The sequence below is a fragment of the Ochotona curzoniae genome, unplaced genomic scaffold (assembly GCF_017591425.1).
Source record: "Ochotona curzoniae isolate NIBS_2020 unplaced genomic scaffold, NIBS_Ocur_1.0 contig_3520, whole genome shotgun sequence".
Taxonomy (NCBI): Eukaryota; Metazoa; Chordata; class Mammalia; order Lagomorpha; family Ochotonidae; genus Ochotona; species Ochotona curzoniae.
The window spans coordinates 23,238,533-23,256,984 of NW_024465894.1; the positions used below are offsets into that span (position 1 = coordinate 23,238,533).

The following is an 18,452-nucleotide window of genomic DNA, read 5'->3' on the forward strand; positions in this document are numbered from 1 at the left end:
GTAAATATGCTTGTCTTTCTTTTTAACTTCAAAAATGATTGGTCAGGCGCAGTGGTTAAGGTCCTCGCCTTGCACGCCCAGGATCCCATATGGGTGCCAGTTCTAATCCCGGCAGCCCCGCTTCCCATCCAGCTCCCTGCCTGTGGCCTGGGAAAGCAGTCGAGGACGGCCCAAAGCTTTGGGACCCTGCACCCGCGTGGGAGACCCAGAAGAGGCTCCTGGCTTCGGTTCGGCATAGCATTGGCCGTTGAGCTCACTTGGGGAGTGAATCATCGGATGGAAGATCTTCCTCTCTGTCTCTCCTCTCTGTATATCTGCCTTTCCAATAAAAATTAGAAATAAATCTTTAAAAAATATGATTGGTCAGTTATATTTTTGTTTGAGGACTAAAAGGATCAACATTTAATTTTCTAGAAACATACTACCTTACACAATATTAATTCAAAGGAGCAGAGTCTATATGTATAGCATGCTGAGAAACAATCTGGCTCAATAATGTTACCTCGGGTACTTAAATAAATGAGAAATTTCCTTCCATATTTAACGTATTGCAAAAATCCAATTTAAGAAGCAATATTTTAAATTTCACTTGCATCTTAAAAATACAAGTTGTGTTGATGATTTCCAATTAGAAAATGTGATTAGGAAAGAATATCTGTAACAAAAGAAAGCCATTGGAAAGTGAAGCTTCCTTAGGAAACTGAAAACAGTGCTGCTGATGTAAAAAGTACAGGCTTAGTGAAAGTGACCTCCTTTGAAAAGGTGACCTGTGAAGACTCTCTGTAGACATAAAAAATCTGAAACCAGAAAATCTATTCTGCATGAACCAAAAATATGCACAAACTATTGCTCTCTGCAGCAATGAATAGGCCGGATATGCAAGCTTGAGTGTTACTGATTCTCCGTGGCCACCTTGCTGGTTTAGGGTCTGCTTTTCGAGCAGTGGTAAAAGGGCTCTGTCAGCAACATCAGAATCCTATTAATAAATGAAAATACCCAGGGCTGTGCAGTGATGCTTTGTAGGTGAGATAAATCCCTAATGGATTTGACTGGTAGGGGCAGAAGAGAAAACAGCTCACTTTCTGCGTGTTTTCCCAAAGATGAAACAGTAGCCAGAGGAGATGAGAGGAAAGGTGCTTCACATGTGGACTCTTGAATACAGAGAGGAAATCAAGCCTGGTTCTGAGCTGAGTGTGGGTAAACCTATTTTGAATTAAACGACTTTTTTTTTCCTCCCTCATTTTAAAGTATCCTCAGGGAATAATCAGCTGTCCAATTACTGGTACACTGTAATATAAAATACTGTTAATTTGGATGATGCTTTTTGTTTAGACTAGGATGTCTTTGCTTTTTGGTCAAATAGAATAATTAAGCCTGGGAAAAATAATACACACAGGTTTCATGTTTGGATTACCACTGTCTCCCGTGTCATCCTTGCTTCATTGAGAATGTGAGTCTTAGTTGGAGCGAACCACAATAACCCCCACCAGGCCTGCCCCCTGTCCTGGTTTCCGTGCTTGCCAGTATGTTTAGCAGACAGGTCTAGTCTGTCTCACATCCCATTCAGCTCTCATACATGTCAATGGGCATTGAAGCTAAGTTCAATCCAATCAGCCCCACTGTCCAGCCCACACACACACACTGGTGAGTGCCATTCCGTCCAGCCATGCCTGCCCCAGTCTTGGTTTTCATGCTCTCCAGTGGGAGTGGTAACCCAAGAGGAAGGTACCCACTATTTGCCTACTGGGCCCATTCTCACTCCCAGATTTTGTACTCTCCAGGTGGTTCCGCAGTTTAACTAGACAGAATTAGCCACCACTGCCAACATTTGCCAGCTGATGCTGCAGCAAAGCCCCACCAACCCAAACCAGTATCCAGTCCCAGTCATAATTGTGCACTGGTATATGTTTCGATCAAACCTGTCCTAATGCACACTCTATTCTGGTGCTCGGATTTGCCAGTGGGTGATGTGAACTGGTTCAGCCTGGTTCGTCCTCAACCTGTGCCAAATATATGCCAGTGGGAAGCTGGGTGGTGCTTCTCCCTTTATCTCCCCCTAACCCCAGATGCAGAAGAGAGAGAGAGAGAATGTGGAAACAACGGTCTTATCCACTTTCCTGTAGCTCTTGACCCTTTGTTTCCTAATCAACTATGTAAAGATGAGCAAAATAAAATAATAAAATTAAAAGGCAAAAAAAAAAAAAAGGAATGTGATTCTTCCCAGTGGACTTACTGAACAAATCCACAAAATGGAGAAACTATGACTGTGTAACTGAATTTAGTTCTCTACTATTCTAGAAAATGGTATTCCTGTACTTGAAGTGATGGCCTGGAATCACATAGCTAGGGGAAGAAGTTACACTCCTCTGTACTCTTCATGGTCATGCCAGTCAGTTGTCGATGCTTGAACCTATGCACATGACAATCTAGACTTGTTGATGTGTGCTTTACTCTTGGCCTATACGCCTGACTAAGCGCATCTTTTTCCAAGACAAAGCAAAACATACCTTAAGTGTTCATGAACATTTTTTTGTGAACCTTACATAAATAGAGAAAAGCATACTATATTCCATTCTATACTCAATAATAGATGTCAGGAAAATAAAGGGATCCGATTTAGTCATTCTGTGGGATTTGGGGGAAGAAAGTCCAATATAAACTGCTAATTAAACATGAGTAGAAGTTTTTGTGATATAATAACGATGCAGTGCTGACATACTTAATATTTTATATCAAGTATTTTTAAATTCAGCTGGACATGAATTCCAAGGAACATGTTTAAATGCTTATGATACATCTTGTGCTTTTGACAGGAACTCTTCCTATCATATTACTCAGCTGTTCTGCTGTTAACCTAAATGATGTTATTTCACCAGATTTTACATGTGTTGCAGATCCTGCTGGGCAGGCATAAAACTGGACTCATTTAGGAAGAGGCAATGTGGTACAGGAGAAAAGCTGCCATATGTGAGACCGCACTCTATTGCCTGTCGAAAATTTTGTATTTCAGGTCTCCCACGGGCATGCCCATTGTGCTTTTGTGCAATTTTATCAGCAGGAATTTCTGCAGAATATTTCTCCACCTTTTCAAGATCCCTATTTTGGCACATCTAACTTCAAAACTCAGTGTTGCAACATCTGAGCTTGTACACCTGGGAGCCACAGAAGATGTGTCCTGAAGATTATCTAGATTTTCTTATCTTATAGAAAAGGTGATGTATGTTTCCAGGCTTGGAATTTTCTTCTTTAAAGAATCTTGCTTAAAAAGAGTCTTGCAATATTAGACACATAATAGATTTAGAGCTACAAAGAATGTCTCTACAAATGGTTTTATTTACATATAGTTCTTAATATATATGAACAGCTTTCTGCTAAGAGTTTGTTTTGTAGATGTACAACAGACCTGGAGCTATAGTTTAAAATTTGTTCAAACAAGACTATTTAATAAGCAAAGTAGAGGATAAAAAATGCACACACAATCCAGTACTTTGCATTTATTTACTGCTTTTCTTTTGTGGATCTATGAATAGAATTGTGGCATCCCTCTTGAAAAACAGAAATTGTGATTTTATCATCTACTGACTATTTTATTTTAACTAGAACGAAACACAAGGAGACTTCAGAGTTGAAGTTTTCCCACCCATCCCAGGGTCCCTGATGTGGAGCATGCCCTGAGGACGCAGCCCAAGTGGTTTTGATAGTTCAACAGTTCTGAATTCTGCCAATCTTGCTGTTCCAAGCACGATGAATGTTTCCAGAATCTATTGGCTGACCTAATCCACCTTAAGTTGGATTAAGAGTTGACATTCATTCCACTTTTCCATGAACTTTCTGAAGCTCCTCAGTATGCAGTGAAGTAGACTTCAGAACTTTATGAAAACTGTTGGCATGAGATGGTGTCCCCAGTCCAATGTGCAGAACCATTTGTTGTTACGTTTTTGGTGGAATGCATACTGGATATGCATGTGGATTCTCTTGACTTTGACATCCGTTTATAAAGTGAAGACACTCACTGAATCCTTAAGGAGTACTTTTTCATGTGACAGGTATTGCTACAATTGCATTACATGTGCAATTCACCAAAACTATATGTGTCAAACACTCCTGTGATCACCATCTTACAGATGAGAAATCTCAAACAGAGAGATTACACAGTTTGCCCAAGGGCACCCAACTTGGCTTGGTGGAGAAGAGCTACTACAGAGCCTCAGATGTGAGCAACCCTCTCTTCCTTCGGGTATTTCTCTTGTATGTAACAGGATAGCTTTTACTGTGAACTTTGACACAAGGATTACAGTGACAAAAGTGTGTGGCAAATTAACTGATTTCAACCTTTAACACCAGAAATATTTAAGGCAGGGTCAAACGAAGTACAATAGAACTATACAGGAAAGCATGGGTAAGTTAAACCCATTGGCATTGTAGCCTAAGTTTAATGAAGAAATTCAACCTTAGAGCTGCCACAGGTACGTAATAGAATTGGATCTCACTGCTTCTCTATACCGCACTCCATCACTTATCAAAGTCTAGTATACATATAAGGAAAGAAGGAGTGAGTATTTAGTTGCTAGGAATGGGTTCAATGCCAGGGAAATTACTAGAGGAAGAATGCCAATAAGTACTGAATGAAAAATTTTTTCCTTCATGGGTTAAGTTAAAAAAGCAAAATAGGAAGTTGTTTGATGTTTCTTTACCCATTTGCATATCTTAAGGCACAATATACAAAGGAAATAATTTCTGTTCAGAGGAAATATGCAAATCGATACAGCATTGATTGTTTTCCCATCTACCGAGTCTGAGTAAAGGTAGTATCAGTTCTTCATTGTCGGGCATGGAATATTCCAAGTGTACCACTTATTTGGTTTGCTGGAAACATGGCAATATGAGTTCGAACCAGGATTTGCCACTGAGCAAGAACTATCAGATGCAGAAAAGGAACAACAGTATTGTGGTAAAAAAGTAGTGGAAAGTCAAAATCATCAGTATAGGTTAGCGTTATGTTGTGTCAGTGTCTCCATTGAGAAGAATCCCTGATTTGGAAGCCATCCTTACGCTTGACCTGATTTTATAGTTGAGATGATGCCTGCATTTAATTTGGCAAGAAAATTGATCACTGTGTTCTATAAACAAGGCCTATCATGTCATTACCTGAAACTGTGCTGCAAATATTCATTTAAGAGCAGTCTGATTTATAATATGGTATAAGAGGTGAATTATTTCATGAACTATTTTAATGAGATGGCTTTATGTTAAAAAATTGGGTTGGTCAGTTTCTTCAAAAATGATACATTGCTTTGATAACATTTATTTTATAAAGATTTTTTTTTTCCAAAAAGAGTTCTCTGTTCACTTAAATGTGTAGGCTTCTTGACTCAAATAGTTTTTAATATTTACAAAGTGTTCATGCCTTTGTCTGCAAAATCATGACCAAATTCACTTATTTTAAAAATATTATTCAATATTTCTTTATCTTAATATTAGCAGACAAAGGCTACAATTCTGAAGTTTATATAATGTGCATATTTTATAGAAATTGCTTCTTTAATCAATATCATATAAAGGAAGATAGAATGAATTCAATTAAAAATATTATTGTAGTGGTCTTAAGGCTATTTAATATTTTCTATTTTTATCTTTTCATAATTTCAATTTCTTGCAAGACCTATCAATTACATTTTAAATTGAATAAACAGCTCCATACACTGTGAAATGAAATGTTACAGTATCTTTTTTTTTTATTTCTAGATTTTACTCTATTTTTAAAAGCAGTCAGCTGCATGTGGATGATTTGGACAGTTGAATCCTAAGCAGAAACCCAAAGCCTCTCTGCATCCTTGATAGTTTCAGAAGACTCCTACCTTTCTCATCTTCTTTTTCTTCCGGGTCAAGTGGGATCACTTCTGGCTCATCCACAATTGTGGGATCTTCTTGGTTTGATGAAGACTCTAAATAGAATGTTACAGAAGGAACTCAGTTGGAGTCATTAAAAAAACAGTGACCACAGGACAAATACTCAGTGCTTCTTTTTATCCCTCCAAGTTTCAGGAGGCACAAAAAACACAACACTGTCATCCTCCTGTAATCATTACACAGCACACAAGCACACACACAGAACACCTACGTAACTAAATACATGTATATTCAAAAGTCATGATTTATAGTTTTATAATCTTATTCTCTGATGCCAAAATATTTTCAGTACCTTCTGTTTCCATATATGATCCCTGGGACTCTGTCTCAATTTTTACTTCATTCTTCATTGAATCACTCTCTTGTCCTGTAAAGAATTGAGATAGAAAAAAATAAAAGAAATGTGATATGCTTGATCATAGCCTTATTACTGGATTTGAAGAAGCAAAACTTTCAGAGCATATGCCTTAATCATGCATGGAGAGACAGAAAATGGTCCTAAATCAAAGTGAATGGCATAGATGGGCCCTTTCAAATCTTCAAATTTGTTATCAACTGTGTTGTCAGAAATATTCAGAAAGAGAAACAATCTTTTATTTGAATTGTTAGATTAAAATGTATTCGGTGTGAGTGGACATGCCCTGAAATTTTTGAAAATGTAAAATAATTTTGGGAAAGTATGTGATAATTGCATTTCATTTCCTTTTTACTACAGATATTAACAAATCAGATAATAACTTCTGATATTAACAAATCAAAAAATTAAAGCACTCATATAGCATAAAAGCTTGGCTAACATGCATGTACAGGAATTGGTTGGCATTATAACTCGATCACTCTCTTAAGACACCTACCAAATATAGGTGAGAGACTTCGGCCAAGTCTTGATTACTCTGAGGCTGATTACCTAGAAATGGCTTTTCTGCTGCAACCCCTGGCTTCTCCCCGATTCCCGCCTGTGGAGTTTTGAACATTTAAGTGCTCATTAACAGAGGAAGTTTAAATCTGTCCATTTTACCTCATGCTAATGAAAGATTTTGTGTGGAGATATGTATCTGGTGCAAGACAAGAGCCAGGGTTGGTTACAGACACATAAGGAGACGCAGGTACTGGGCTCCTTGTCTGGATGCATGCGTGTGGCGGGTGGCATTGTTGTTTCAAATCGTTCCTACTTGTTCCTGTTGGAGGACTATGTTTTCCTTCTCTGTGACCCTGTGACATGCAGGGATCCCTGTGGAACAAGTGCAGCTTCTCTCCCTGATGATAGCAGGCCTTTTCTTGTGACCTGCTTTAGAAAAACACACTGAGACAGCCATTGTGTTCAATGCATTGCAGAACCTTTGAGATTCCATGCATGTTTACCTCAATGCCCTTTTTCCTAACAGAGAATGCTACTTCAATCTAGATCCAAGAATAAAAACATGTGGAGCAGACCCAGACAGAGCCAAGCAGAGACTCAACAAAACTGTTGTTGGAACTCAGTGAGTCTTCGGAGGTAATTTGCTTCTCTGGCAATGTTGACTTACACGTTCCCTCATCTTACACTTTTCCCTTTGATAGGGCTGTTCTTATATCACCCACTGTACTTCCACTGCTATGCTAGCATGATCCAGAGGGGGAAAAGTAAGTATTTCATAACACTCCTTCTGAGCTCAATTTTAATCAAAGGATCTGATAGAATAATTAAAACTGCAGCATATTTATCAATGCGATCGTGAAGGCACTGAAGGTGGAAGCCACAAGCTGTCTGTGATGAAGTTGTTTTTTTTTTCACTCCTACAACCACTGAAATAACACAAACTGTTTCTCTTCTCCCCCCTTTCATTCTCCCTCCACCTTTCCTCACTCTGGGTGTCTCCCTGATGCACCCCAAGGAGTAGCACTGTCTCTGGAGTCTTTCAATGTCTTCTGAAATAGAAAGCTCTTTCCCCATATGATGTACATGAAGACCTTTCCCTTGCTGGTAAGTCCTACTTATTCACAAACCACCCCGTTGCTACTCAAAGTCTGGCCCATAGATCGGTCACATTGCAATTATTTGAGGACTTTTACAAGTGTGGAATTTAAGGCTTCTTTCCAGACCTGCAGTATCCAGGCCTTATGTTTCAGCAAGACCTCTCACTGGTTTGCACATACGTAAAAGCTGGAGCAGCACTGGCCTAGAGAATGTATCTGCATATTATTGATCCCATAAAGAATGCCAGACTTTGCCTAGAAGCTTCATATATATTATTTCTAATCATCACATTAGCCTTATAAAATAAGCATTATGATCTCCACTCTGCTTTCAAAATTTACAGCTAGTTATGACTACAAATCCCTTTTTTTCCTTTCTGATTTGTTGAAAAGTAGCGTTACTTTGTCCTTTAATTTTTTGCATTGAAGTCTATCTTGCAAATAGTAAAATGTGTGACGCATCAAGTGCTGATGACTCGTTATAGGCACACCCCTTCCTACATGATCAGTAGCCAGATCAATACAATTGTGGCGCCAGAAGCTTCCTCCTGTCAGTATCCTCCACCATGTCTGAGTGTGACGTGCAGTATATTGGGGGACATTGTGAGTAATATGATGAAACCATTCTTGCACATGGTTTTCGGTAGACATAGGTACTCCTATCACCTAGATGTAATTTGGGACACATATGTTTAACTATATTAGGTTGTGCAAAGCAGAGTTCTAAAGAGTATGCTCCAAGTTTCATTTTGCACTTGTGGGAATGTGTAAAAACTCCATTCAGGCCCTTTATTCCTGAGTGTAGGTGGATTAAAACTTTTTTGACATGGAACAGAAAACAATGTAAAATCTTTACCCCTACACTGATTTGCACCCTTATCATTTCTGTGTACTTTATTCTAAAGAGCATTATCCTCCCAGTGATTCATTCTTCAATGTATTGAGAGTCCCTAAATCATAGCTATGTCAGGTGCTTCAGTAAGATACATGCAGAACCTGTTTTCAAAATGCAGAAAGCTGCAGGAACACAAGCATTAAATGTGGAGATGCTTCTCTCTAGTGAGATACGAAGAGAATTGGTCATAAGGAATGGGCACTGGTTCATGTCCCCACTGCTCCACTTCCCGTCCAGCTCCTTGCTTGTGGCCTGGAAAAGCAGTAGATGATGGTCCAAAGCCTTGGGACTCTGTAACCACATGGAGACCCAGAAGGAGTTCCTGGCTCCTGGCTTCAGTTTGGCTTGATTCCAGGCATTGTGGCCATTTTTGGAGCGCCACCGTTTGTAAGAACTTTCTATCACTCTTTCTCTCTGTAAATCTGTCTTTCCAATAAAAAAAAAAATCCTAATTAGAAAAAATGGCTTTTTTTGGTCTTGATTAAATCATTCACCATTCCTATGGTCCCTTTAATACCAATCTAGTCATCATTTTGTAAGCACATAATGTTACTTTCAGTCTTTATATTCACTGAGCATATATTCTTAGTAACTGAAATACCTTATTGTTCTTACATACATAGTACTATTCTCATTTTTCAAAGGAAAACCATCAGTTGCACTTTATTGGACAGCCTTCGCTGAGTTGAATTTCTTTGCTCATTTATCAGCTTATTATCTTTCTTATCATAGTTTCTCCTATTAGTTCATATGCATTATAAAGGGAGAAATGCTATTTATTCATATTTCTCTTCCCAGTATTTACAAATATGACCTTGTTAATAGATGTCTACTTAGAGACCATATGTTATAGTACCCACCAAGATCTGTCAAAACTCATGAGAGAGTTTTAACGTACTTTCTCTTGCATCCTTTAATAATGAGATTGTTACATTATGCTGCTAAGGCCTCTAGGTACTATGCTTACTGCAAAGCACCCTGGGACGAAAATAAATAGATGCTTGAGGCAAATCACACTTCCTTGGCTTTGGTTTTAATACTCATGGAAATAGTTTTACGGAGATGGACAGTTAAGCAAAAGGTCATGTCGGCGTTGACAAGAGGGGCACAGCCTCTCCAGCCTGCACCCCAGGGACACTCAGCTCATGGACTCATCAGGCTTTTCTGATGTCGGCTAAGGATAGAACGTATAGGTGCAGAAGGCACTGGTCGGGATTCCTCTGCGTCCCAGTGCTCCACCAGACATATTCTCAGAAGTATTTACTCGGGAATTGGAAGATCACGTTCCAGCAGGGCTTGGCGCACTGAGGATCAAATGGTGCTGCTTGAAGCTACAACTGAAGCTGCTGGTGTCAGGCATGTTTTTAAGGCCTCATATTTTGCCTTAGGGATGAAAGACTATTCTGAAATTCTTGTGTTACTCTTTCTTGCCTTATTTACTTGTTTCTGTTCCCTCCGCTCAATGTTTCCTTGAATTAGAAAGTCACATTCAAATTTCTTCCCATTTACTTGTAATAAAATTAGTAAAAAAAAGTGGGAACAAATGGAAGTGTCCAGGTTTGGGATTCAAAATTGTTGCATTCACTCACATCTGAGCCCAGCCGGGATTTGACCTATGCCACAAAGCCAAGGTACACAAGAGCTCCTTGCTCTGCATCTAGCCTGTCTTGTCCTAAGGATGCCTCTGGCTCCCCCACCATCTGTGTCCCAGCTCAGAGCAATCAGACTTTGCACACTCCATCCTGCTTCCTGGGCCCCATGGGGCAAGCTTTATGCTTGCCTCTCCACATGGGGTCTGGTAGAATTCCCCCCAGGATCCATTGCCCTAATCCCACTGGGCAGTGGAAACAAAAGAACACAAAGGTTTCCACAGTTCAAATGTATATATATTCTCCTGCAGTGAACGCAATCATCCTTACTAATGGGAGGGGACCATTAGTGGGGATAATCCAAATCCATTCCCTTTTCTTTAGGAACAGATCACGTGATTGCTTTTAAGATCCCCAATAATTAAGTTTGGCTCAAGTCAACACTTTAGCTTTAGCTAATTTGCATAAAAATTGGTCTGGGGACATCAGTCTGGAATTAGCAGGCATTTCTGGGGGATAAACCTAAACTCATTTTGCAAATGGACTACTTTTGAACAGCAACAGCCCCATAGTTTTATTACTTCCAGGTTATTAAATGCTCACATTTTCATAAGAACCAAGACTTTCTTACCTTGGTACTTATCTAAAAGAGATAATATAAATTGTGTGGGTTTTTTTTTCCCCTAAACTTGAGCATTGATTGCTGGTAATTTTCAAAATCAAGTTTTACCACATACTCAAATATTTCAAATTAGGAGAAAATGTTAAATATAAATTACTGTGAATTAGATTATCTTCTAGATACAACTGGTTTGATGTTAAGACCACTAGAACTTACTTTCTTACTATAAACTATTTTTTCTTATATTGTACAGATAAAAGAGAAGCAGTTTTCTTATGCAAAGACTTACAACTTAGAAAAGCCTTGAGAATTATGGATCATTTTAAACCTACAAAATGTGTCATCTTTCTCTCTGACACAAATAAATAAATATGTCTCAGGGAAGAACATTTTTGAAATTTTGGTTTCTGCTTTTTCATTTCATATTTTTACAAGCATCTTAGATGGATACTACAATTTATTTGGAAATCTTTGGTTGAAAATATGCAGAATATTCCATTTTATAGATGAATTTTGGGGTGTTTCTATTTTATTGTTAGTAACCACAAAGGGGCTACCTTCACTTTTGTGACTCCATGTGTTCCTTTTCCTGGTGATTGTCACATAAGATAAATTCCTGAAGCATGATTCTTTAATTAAAGTATGAACACAAGATTAGATCATTCAGTCTGTCGCCATAGTGTGTATGTGTGTGTAAAACCTCTTCCTATCAAGTTTATACAATTTTAATTCTACTTAAACTTATGTGCTATTCAAAACAGAAGCTACTTCAATCTTATGTGCATTTCTTTAAATAATAAAGGGGTGAGCATCTTTTTATATGTATAACAAGTGTATTTCTGCTTTGAAAAATTTTAATAACTGAGTCTTTGGTCCATTTTTCTCTTGAGCTCTTTACTGTTTTCTTACGGTTTTATATAGTCTTTTTTTTTTTCAAATTAAAAAAAACTCACTACTGAAGTGAGAGTACTTTCTCCGGTTTTTCTTTATGAATATATTACAACTGTGTTTATATGTATGTGAAAACGTATGTATTCAGATTCAGTCATTTCCCTCTTTTCTTTTCTTTTTCTTTTTTTTTTTTTTTGGCGGCAGCAACAGCGCCCATTTATTGCGCCGGGAACGTAACGCGGCTAGTCGGTGATGGACTCGCCCAGTTAGTGGCCCATCATCTCGGCTTCACCTCCACCTGGCTGACGACCTTGCCCTTGTACACCCCCACCATGCTGCCCACCATCTCGGGCGGCACGATCCTATCCCGCAGGTGCGTCTTCACTACCTTGCATTTCCCTCTTTTGTGACAGTGACATAATGCCCCTACACGTATCATACAGATGCCTACCTATGTACCAGTGCTTTATCACATGCGCCTGCACATATGCATATATACACACATATATGCATATTTCAAGCAGTAGACTCTCTTCTTAATGAAATGCATGTATTTTGTAGTGCCTTTTGGGTTCACAGAAAAGTAGCAAAGCAAATACAGAGGAATTTCAGAGGACCTCTCACGCCACCTAAGTGCTGCCTCCTTTGGTATCCACATTCCTTAATTTAGGGTTCTAGAGTAATGAACACCGGATGTCATGGCACGCTCCCCCACGATTCAGATTCATAGCGTACACATTAGGGCTTACTCCGGATGTTATATGTTCTCTGGGTCCCTCCCCCGTGCCCCTTTTCTGAATCCAACAGACCCTTCTAAAAATCCTCTGTATGCTTCCTATTGATCGGTTCTGCCTCCTCTAACCACAGAAATGGATCTTTTTGTTGTTTCTGTTGTTTTGCCTCTTCTGGGACGTCATATAATTGTAGTCACTTAATATGTAGTCGTTCCAGTTGGAATTAATTTTCTTCGTAATGTGCCTTTAGTTTTCCTTCATGCTTTTTAGTAACTTGGTAGCTCGCTTTATTTTATGGCTGAATTGCATTACTTTTGGTATTTTCACTCTCATAATTTTTGTTTCACTTTTACTCCTTCTGGAATCTATGTTGGTGTAAGGAGTGAAACATGGATTCAGCTTATTTTTCCAAATGGCCAACCAGTTGTCTTAATGCCACTTATTAATTCATCTCTCTTTGAAATGTCAGCCAACATACAGAGAGGAGTTCCAGATCCACCTGGGTCTATTTCTAAACTCTATTTAATCAGGTTTATTTCATTGATCAGCCTGTCCATTCTTGCAGCAGGATTGCACTGCTAATCACATTTTTCAAACATTCCATGTCATGTTTGTTCTAGTCAGGCACTGAGTGGTAATATTGTATCTAGGAACTTTCCATACTGCATTTCCAACAGGTTTTTAGTCATATAGCATCTTGTCCTATCATTGGATAAAGACCATCTTGCAAATATATTTAATCAGAAATTTAGTTTTTTTTTTTTCAACAAAAATGATCAAATGTTTTCCATGTGAGATTTTTGGTTAGCATTGTGACTATATGACTTCTAAAGTAGTTCCTAACATTTGCTGTTGATGTTAAGTTCCCAAATATAACTTTCCTAAACTTACACCTCTTCACAGTTATTTCATTGCATTTAACTCAATTGGGATGGTTTTTACACTTAGCAGAGTAACCTAGTAACAATGTCACAACTATTTGTTGTGCTTCTCTCAGACTGATTTGGCACATTGCATTTTGTTGCACTGCTAGCATTTTAAAAATGTGCATTATTGAATTTATTCTTGGGTGTGTTATGAACTTTTGGGGACATTTTGAAAGCAAGATATTATCTGTGAGTTCTATTGCAACTTCTTTCCATTTATGATTATCATTCAAGTCCTCAAAAGGATCATTAAAGGGAACCTGTTAGCAGTGTCTAGATCATAGATCACTGCATGTTGAGGACCCTCAGGTCTCTCTCAACACTCCCCCAACCATCACTATTTTTGTGGTCCCTGATAGGCAAACCTCCTTTCTAGCTTCCTTCTTTCTTCCCTTTCTTCCTTCCTTTTCTAATTGTATTATCAAAATTGCAATATACATATAGGGAAGTACACGCAAAATATATAGAACTTAATTAAATAGCCCCCAAGCAATACAAAACCTATTCAGTTTGGCAACATTTAGCCCTAAATTCTCCTCATGACTATTTCCACAAATACCTCCTTCAAAATCACCAAGGTATAAGTAACATCTTGAGTGTAACAGTAATCAATACCTCAATTCTCTTTATTTTTAACCAGCTACATATTCCTTTCTAAATGTTCGTCATCTCCTCCTATTGTTTTCTAACTTACAATTTAACTGAAAAGGTAAAACATACAGAGTATTTATACTTCCTTAGTTTAACATGACATTTTGTGATCTATCTATCTATCCAGCTACATTTTTTGTGTAGAATGAAAAATTGCATCCTTATCTTCATTTTTCCCTGTGTGACTTATATTTTTTTTCTTGTATTGCTTTTGTGATATTTCTCTTTATTGTTGATATTTATCAAGTTGATTATGTGTGCTTAGGTATAATCTTATTTTTTTTGTGCTTCGACAATTTCTTAGATATGTGGGCCCATTGCTTCATTAATTTACTGAGGAAACTTCAGCAAAATATTTCAATTTTCTTGTTTCTCCCTCTGCATCTGCCTTTAAAAATTCTGATTCATATATACTGTGGTTGGAATTATTTTCACATTGTTCAATTAATCACGAAGACTCTTTTCACTTTCTTTAATTATTTTCTCTGTATTTAATTTTCAATATCTTCAGCTTTAAAGTAACTAATATTTTCTTTTGCAATGTCTAATCTGCCATGATTCCCATTTAGGCAATTTATTCTTATATCTCTTTGAGTCTATTTATTTGTATTTTTGTCTTAACAAGGTTATTTTGGCTTCATGGACATGTGGAATGCAATTATAGTAGTTTTTAACATGTCATTTTGTCAACAATTATATCATATGTGCCATGTCTAGATTCCTATCACTTGATTTTTCTTCTTTAATATAATCTCTCACACTCTGTCAAGAACTGTGAAACATCTACATGCCAATTTTACCTACATGCCAATTTTAGCTAGCCACAACTCCACGGATATCGACAAAGGACATAGACTCTTGGCTCAAAGATGAAGAAGTTTCTCACGCAGAGTATTGGACTTTGCCAGAGCACCAATGCCTGTTCCTGGGCCTCAATTCTCACAGGGAAACTTGAAGTGTGACTGGAGACAACTGCACACACCGGGTTGTGTCACAACAAAAGAAGCTTGAATTCAGATAATCTGAATATTTTATAATGGACCATAATTTTCTCTCTCTTTTTTTAAGATCTAGGGGAGACACTACTCCTATCTTTTAAGACCATAAAGAAGCCTCATCCTTGCCTTAGAAGAACATATTGTTTTTTTTTTATTCTGTCTTTCAAGCTTATTTGCTATACAAACATTTCAGCAAAGATTGGCCAGAACAAAGAAGTCAATGTCTCTGCATGGAAGATGTGCAGAAATATGAAAAAAGCATACAAAGCCTTATCTCCCCATACCCTTTACACACTGATAATTTTGTCAGTTTTATTTTATTGAGTGTTGAGCAACATTTTATTGTGTTTTGAGCTTCATCCCAGGATGCAGCTAAATTATTCAGAAACAACTTGATTCAGTCTGTATTAGGACAGACAAAAAGCAGCATTGGTTCTATTGCCTGTTTTCCACCCTTGCTGAGCAAAGCCCTTCCAAGTTCTCCATGAATGTCCAGGTTTTGCAGTTTGGCTGGGATGGACATTGCTGCAAACCCCTATCATCTCCATGGGTCACTGCAACAAGTATTTTGATATTTTTGACCCAGTCCTTTTTTTTTTTAAAGATTTATTTATTTTTATTGGAAAGTCAGATGTACAGAGAAGAGGAGAGACAGAGAAGAAGATCTTCCATCCCAAGTAAATGCAATGGCAGGAGCTATACCAATCCGAAGCCAGGAGCCAGGAGCTCCTCCAGGTCTCCCATGTGTGGGTGAGGATCCCAAGGCTCTGGGCCATCTTTGACTGCCTTTCCAGGCCACAAGCCGTGAGCTAGATAACAAGTGGGGCTGCTGGGATTAGAACCGGCACCCATATGGGATCCGGGTGTGTTCAATTTGAGGACTTTAGCTGCTAAGGTTCCGAGCTGGGCCCTGACCCAGCCTTTGATAATTTCTGATCAGTATACTGTCAAAGCTTGGAGGCACTGCCTGTGAGGAGCTATCTCCTATTCTCCCCCATTCTCTCTAGGCTGTTCAACACTCTGTCCTTCAAATGCTGGATGCCACGCCTTTCCAGAACTCTGAAAGTTCCTTAGATCTGCCTGAGCCTTCCTTTGCTCCGTGAACTGACAACTGTGTCTAGGCAGTCAACTGGGCAGCCACGGAGCTCATCTCAATCCTTAACTTTCAGGGATTGTTGAGACTGATAGAATGTAAATGTTAATTGATACTTTCACCACCCATGAGCATAGAGAAACACTAGAACACTGAGATTTAATTTGTCTTATTCCTATTAATGCCATTAATGTGCTGTATTTAATTATATATATGCATTATTATTAACTTTAGAGTTTCGTGACACCGCTATTGACTTATCCAATAATTATCATTTTTCCTTGCTCCTTTGTCTGTGGCCTTCTATCCAGAATGAATGTCTTTGTACCTGCAGAACAGCAGTATTTTCTAGCAATAAACTATGCCTTTATTTGCTTATTTATTTGGTATGAAGTGTTCTCAAATAACCTTCATTCTTGAGGCATGATTTTCACTCTGGATTAAAACTTCCGATTGGTAATTATTTTGCTTTATTTTCTTTTATTTTCCATTGTATCTGCTGATAATTCAGCTATCAATCTAAGTATGTGAAGACTGCTTTTTAGATGATTTGTTTATATTTGGCCTTCAGCATGATAATTATGATTGACCTACTTTTTATTAATTCTATTTGGAGCTCGAAAGTATTTGGGGATAACTGCCCTGGCTTTCCTCCTCAATGTGGGAAATCTCCTAGGATTTTTTCACATGTTGCTTCTGTCCAAATCTGTCCTGTTTTTTTGTATGGGACTCCAGTGACACTTGTGAAGAGCTTTGTCGTTATGTCTTCAACATCATTTCCTCTTATTTCATGTTATGTTCCTCATCCTACTTTTTCCTATTGCTATTACTTTGGATACCTACTTCTGACCTCGCTACAAGCTCACAAATTCTCTTTGTTCTGTATCTAACATGTTGTTGAACTATAAACCCATCAATTGCACTCTTAATTTCTGTTATAGTATCTGCTACATCCTTTTTTTTCAAGTTTATTTATTTGAAAGGCAGAGTTACAAAGAGAGAGAGGGAGACACAGACACACACACACACACACACACACACACACACACACACACACACAGATCTTCCATAAGTTAGGACATCCTCCATTGCTTTTCCAACTAGCAAGGAGTTGGACTGGAAGTGAACAGCTAGGACTCCCACGTACTCCCATATACAATGCCAGGATTGCAGGTGGCTGCTTGACCTACCGTGCCATGGTGCCTGCCTCAGCATCTTTTACTTCTAAACTCTCCTTTCTCATCTTTTGGTTATGATTTCTCAATTTTTAGTTAAAATTTAAAATTTTACCTTTATTGTATTGCATGTAATAACTATTTTAGATTTTGTGCTTATAATTCTAATATTTTCAGCTCTATGGCCTGACATTTCTTATCTCTTTGCTTGAGTTTCATGCTATGTTAATTCTATTTTTGCGTTGGGGGGTTATTCTTGTACATGTGTGCTAAATATTACATTTCACACATTGTTTAAAAATATTTGAAACTTCCAACACTCTTTTTTTTTTTCCTTGTTAGTAATATTTTTACAGTGATTTGTTTTTTTCTTTTAGGTGCTCAGGGGAACTAGCAACGTGAGCTGTTAGGTAAATTTAATTGGGGGATTAAGATGATTCAATGATAGGCAGCACTATTTCAGAGGGTTCCTGGCTCATTCTTCCTGCCATGGTACAGATTGTTGGTGTTTCAACTCTAGGTCCCTTGCTCCTAGCAGCAAATGAGACTTTAGACACCTTCTGCAGAATCAGCGAGTGCCCAGAAGCAAAATCACTTTCCAAAGCTGGGTTCGCATAGCTGAGCATTCATCTCAGCTAGCTTAGCAATTATTGCCATCTTGTTGGGTCTCTCATGTCTTTAAACAGTCACTTTCCTTTTTTCCCAGTATATAGAAGAATGCTCCAAATAGTTCATGGAAGATCGAATTAAAATACGTTCTTCTCTAATGATTTCTAAAATTTTATTGTAGAGGTGGGGGTGGGGAAAGACAGAGTGTAACTTGGAAGGTAAGCTTGTCCTCATGCCAAATGTTTTGCACTTTGAAATAATTTTTGAGGTGTTTGAAACTCATGCAGTTTAATATGCATTTTAAGTAATATTTTAAAGATGCCTTGCGTATGCACTGCAAAATGTGAAACTGATTAACTCATCAGCTTTTTTTTTCTTAATTTATTGGAAAGACAGAGAGACA

General features: G+C 38.1%; 1 protein-coding gene across 1 annotated transcript in view; it reads right to left on the bottom strand.

Moving 5' to 3' along the window:
* Nucleotides 1-18,452, bottom strand: part of MACROD2 (mono-ADP ribosylhydrolase 2) — a 1,602,185-nt gene that overhangs the window by 38,136 nt on the left and 1,545,597 nt on the right. The window contains exons 14-15 of the mRNA XM_040981268.1: nt 6,203-6,277; nt 5,859-5,945 (exon numbers count right to left, since the gene is read on the bottom strand). Coding sequence (XP_040837202.1) covers nt 5,859-5,945; nt 6,203-6,277 — 162 coding nt within the window. The remainder of the gene's footprint in view (nt 1-5,858; nt 5,946-6,202; nt 6,278-18,452) is intronic.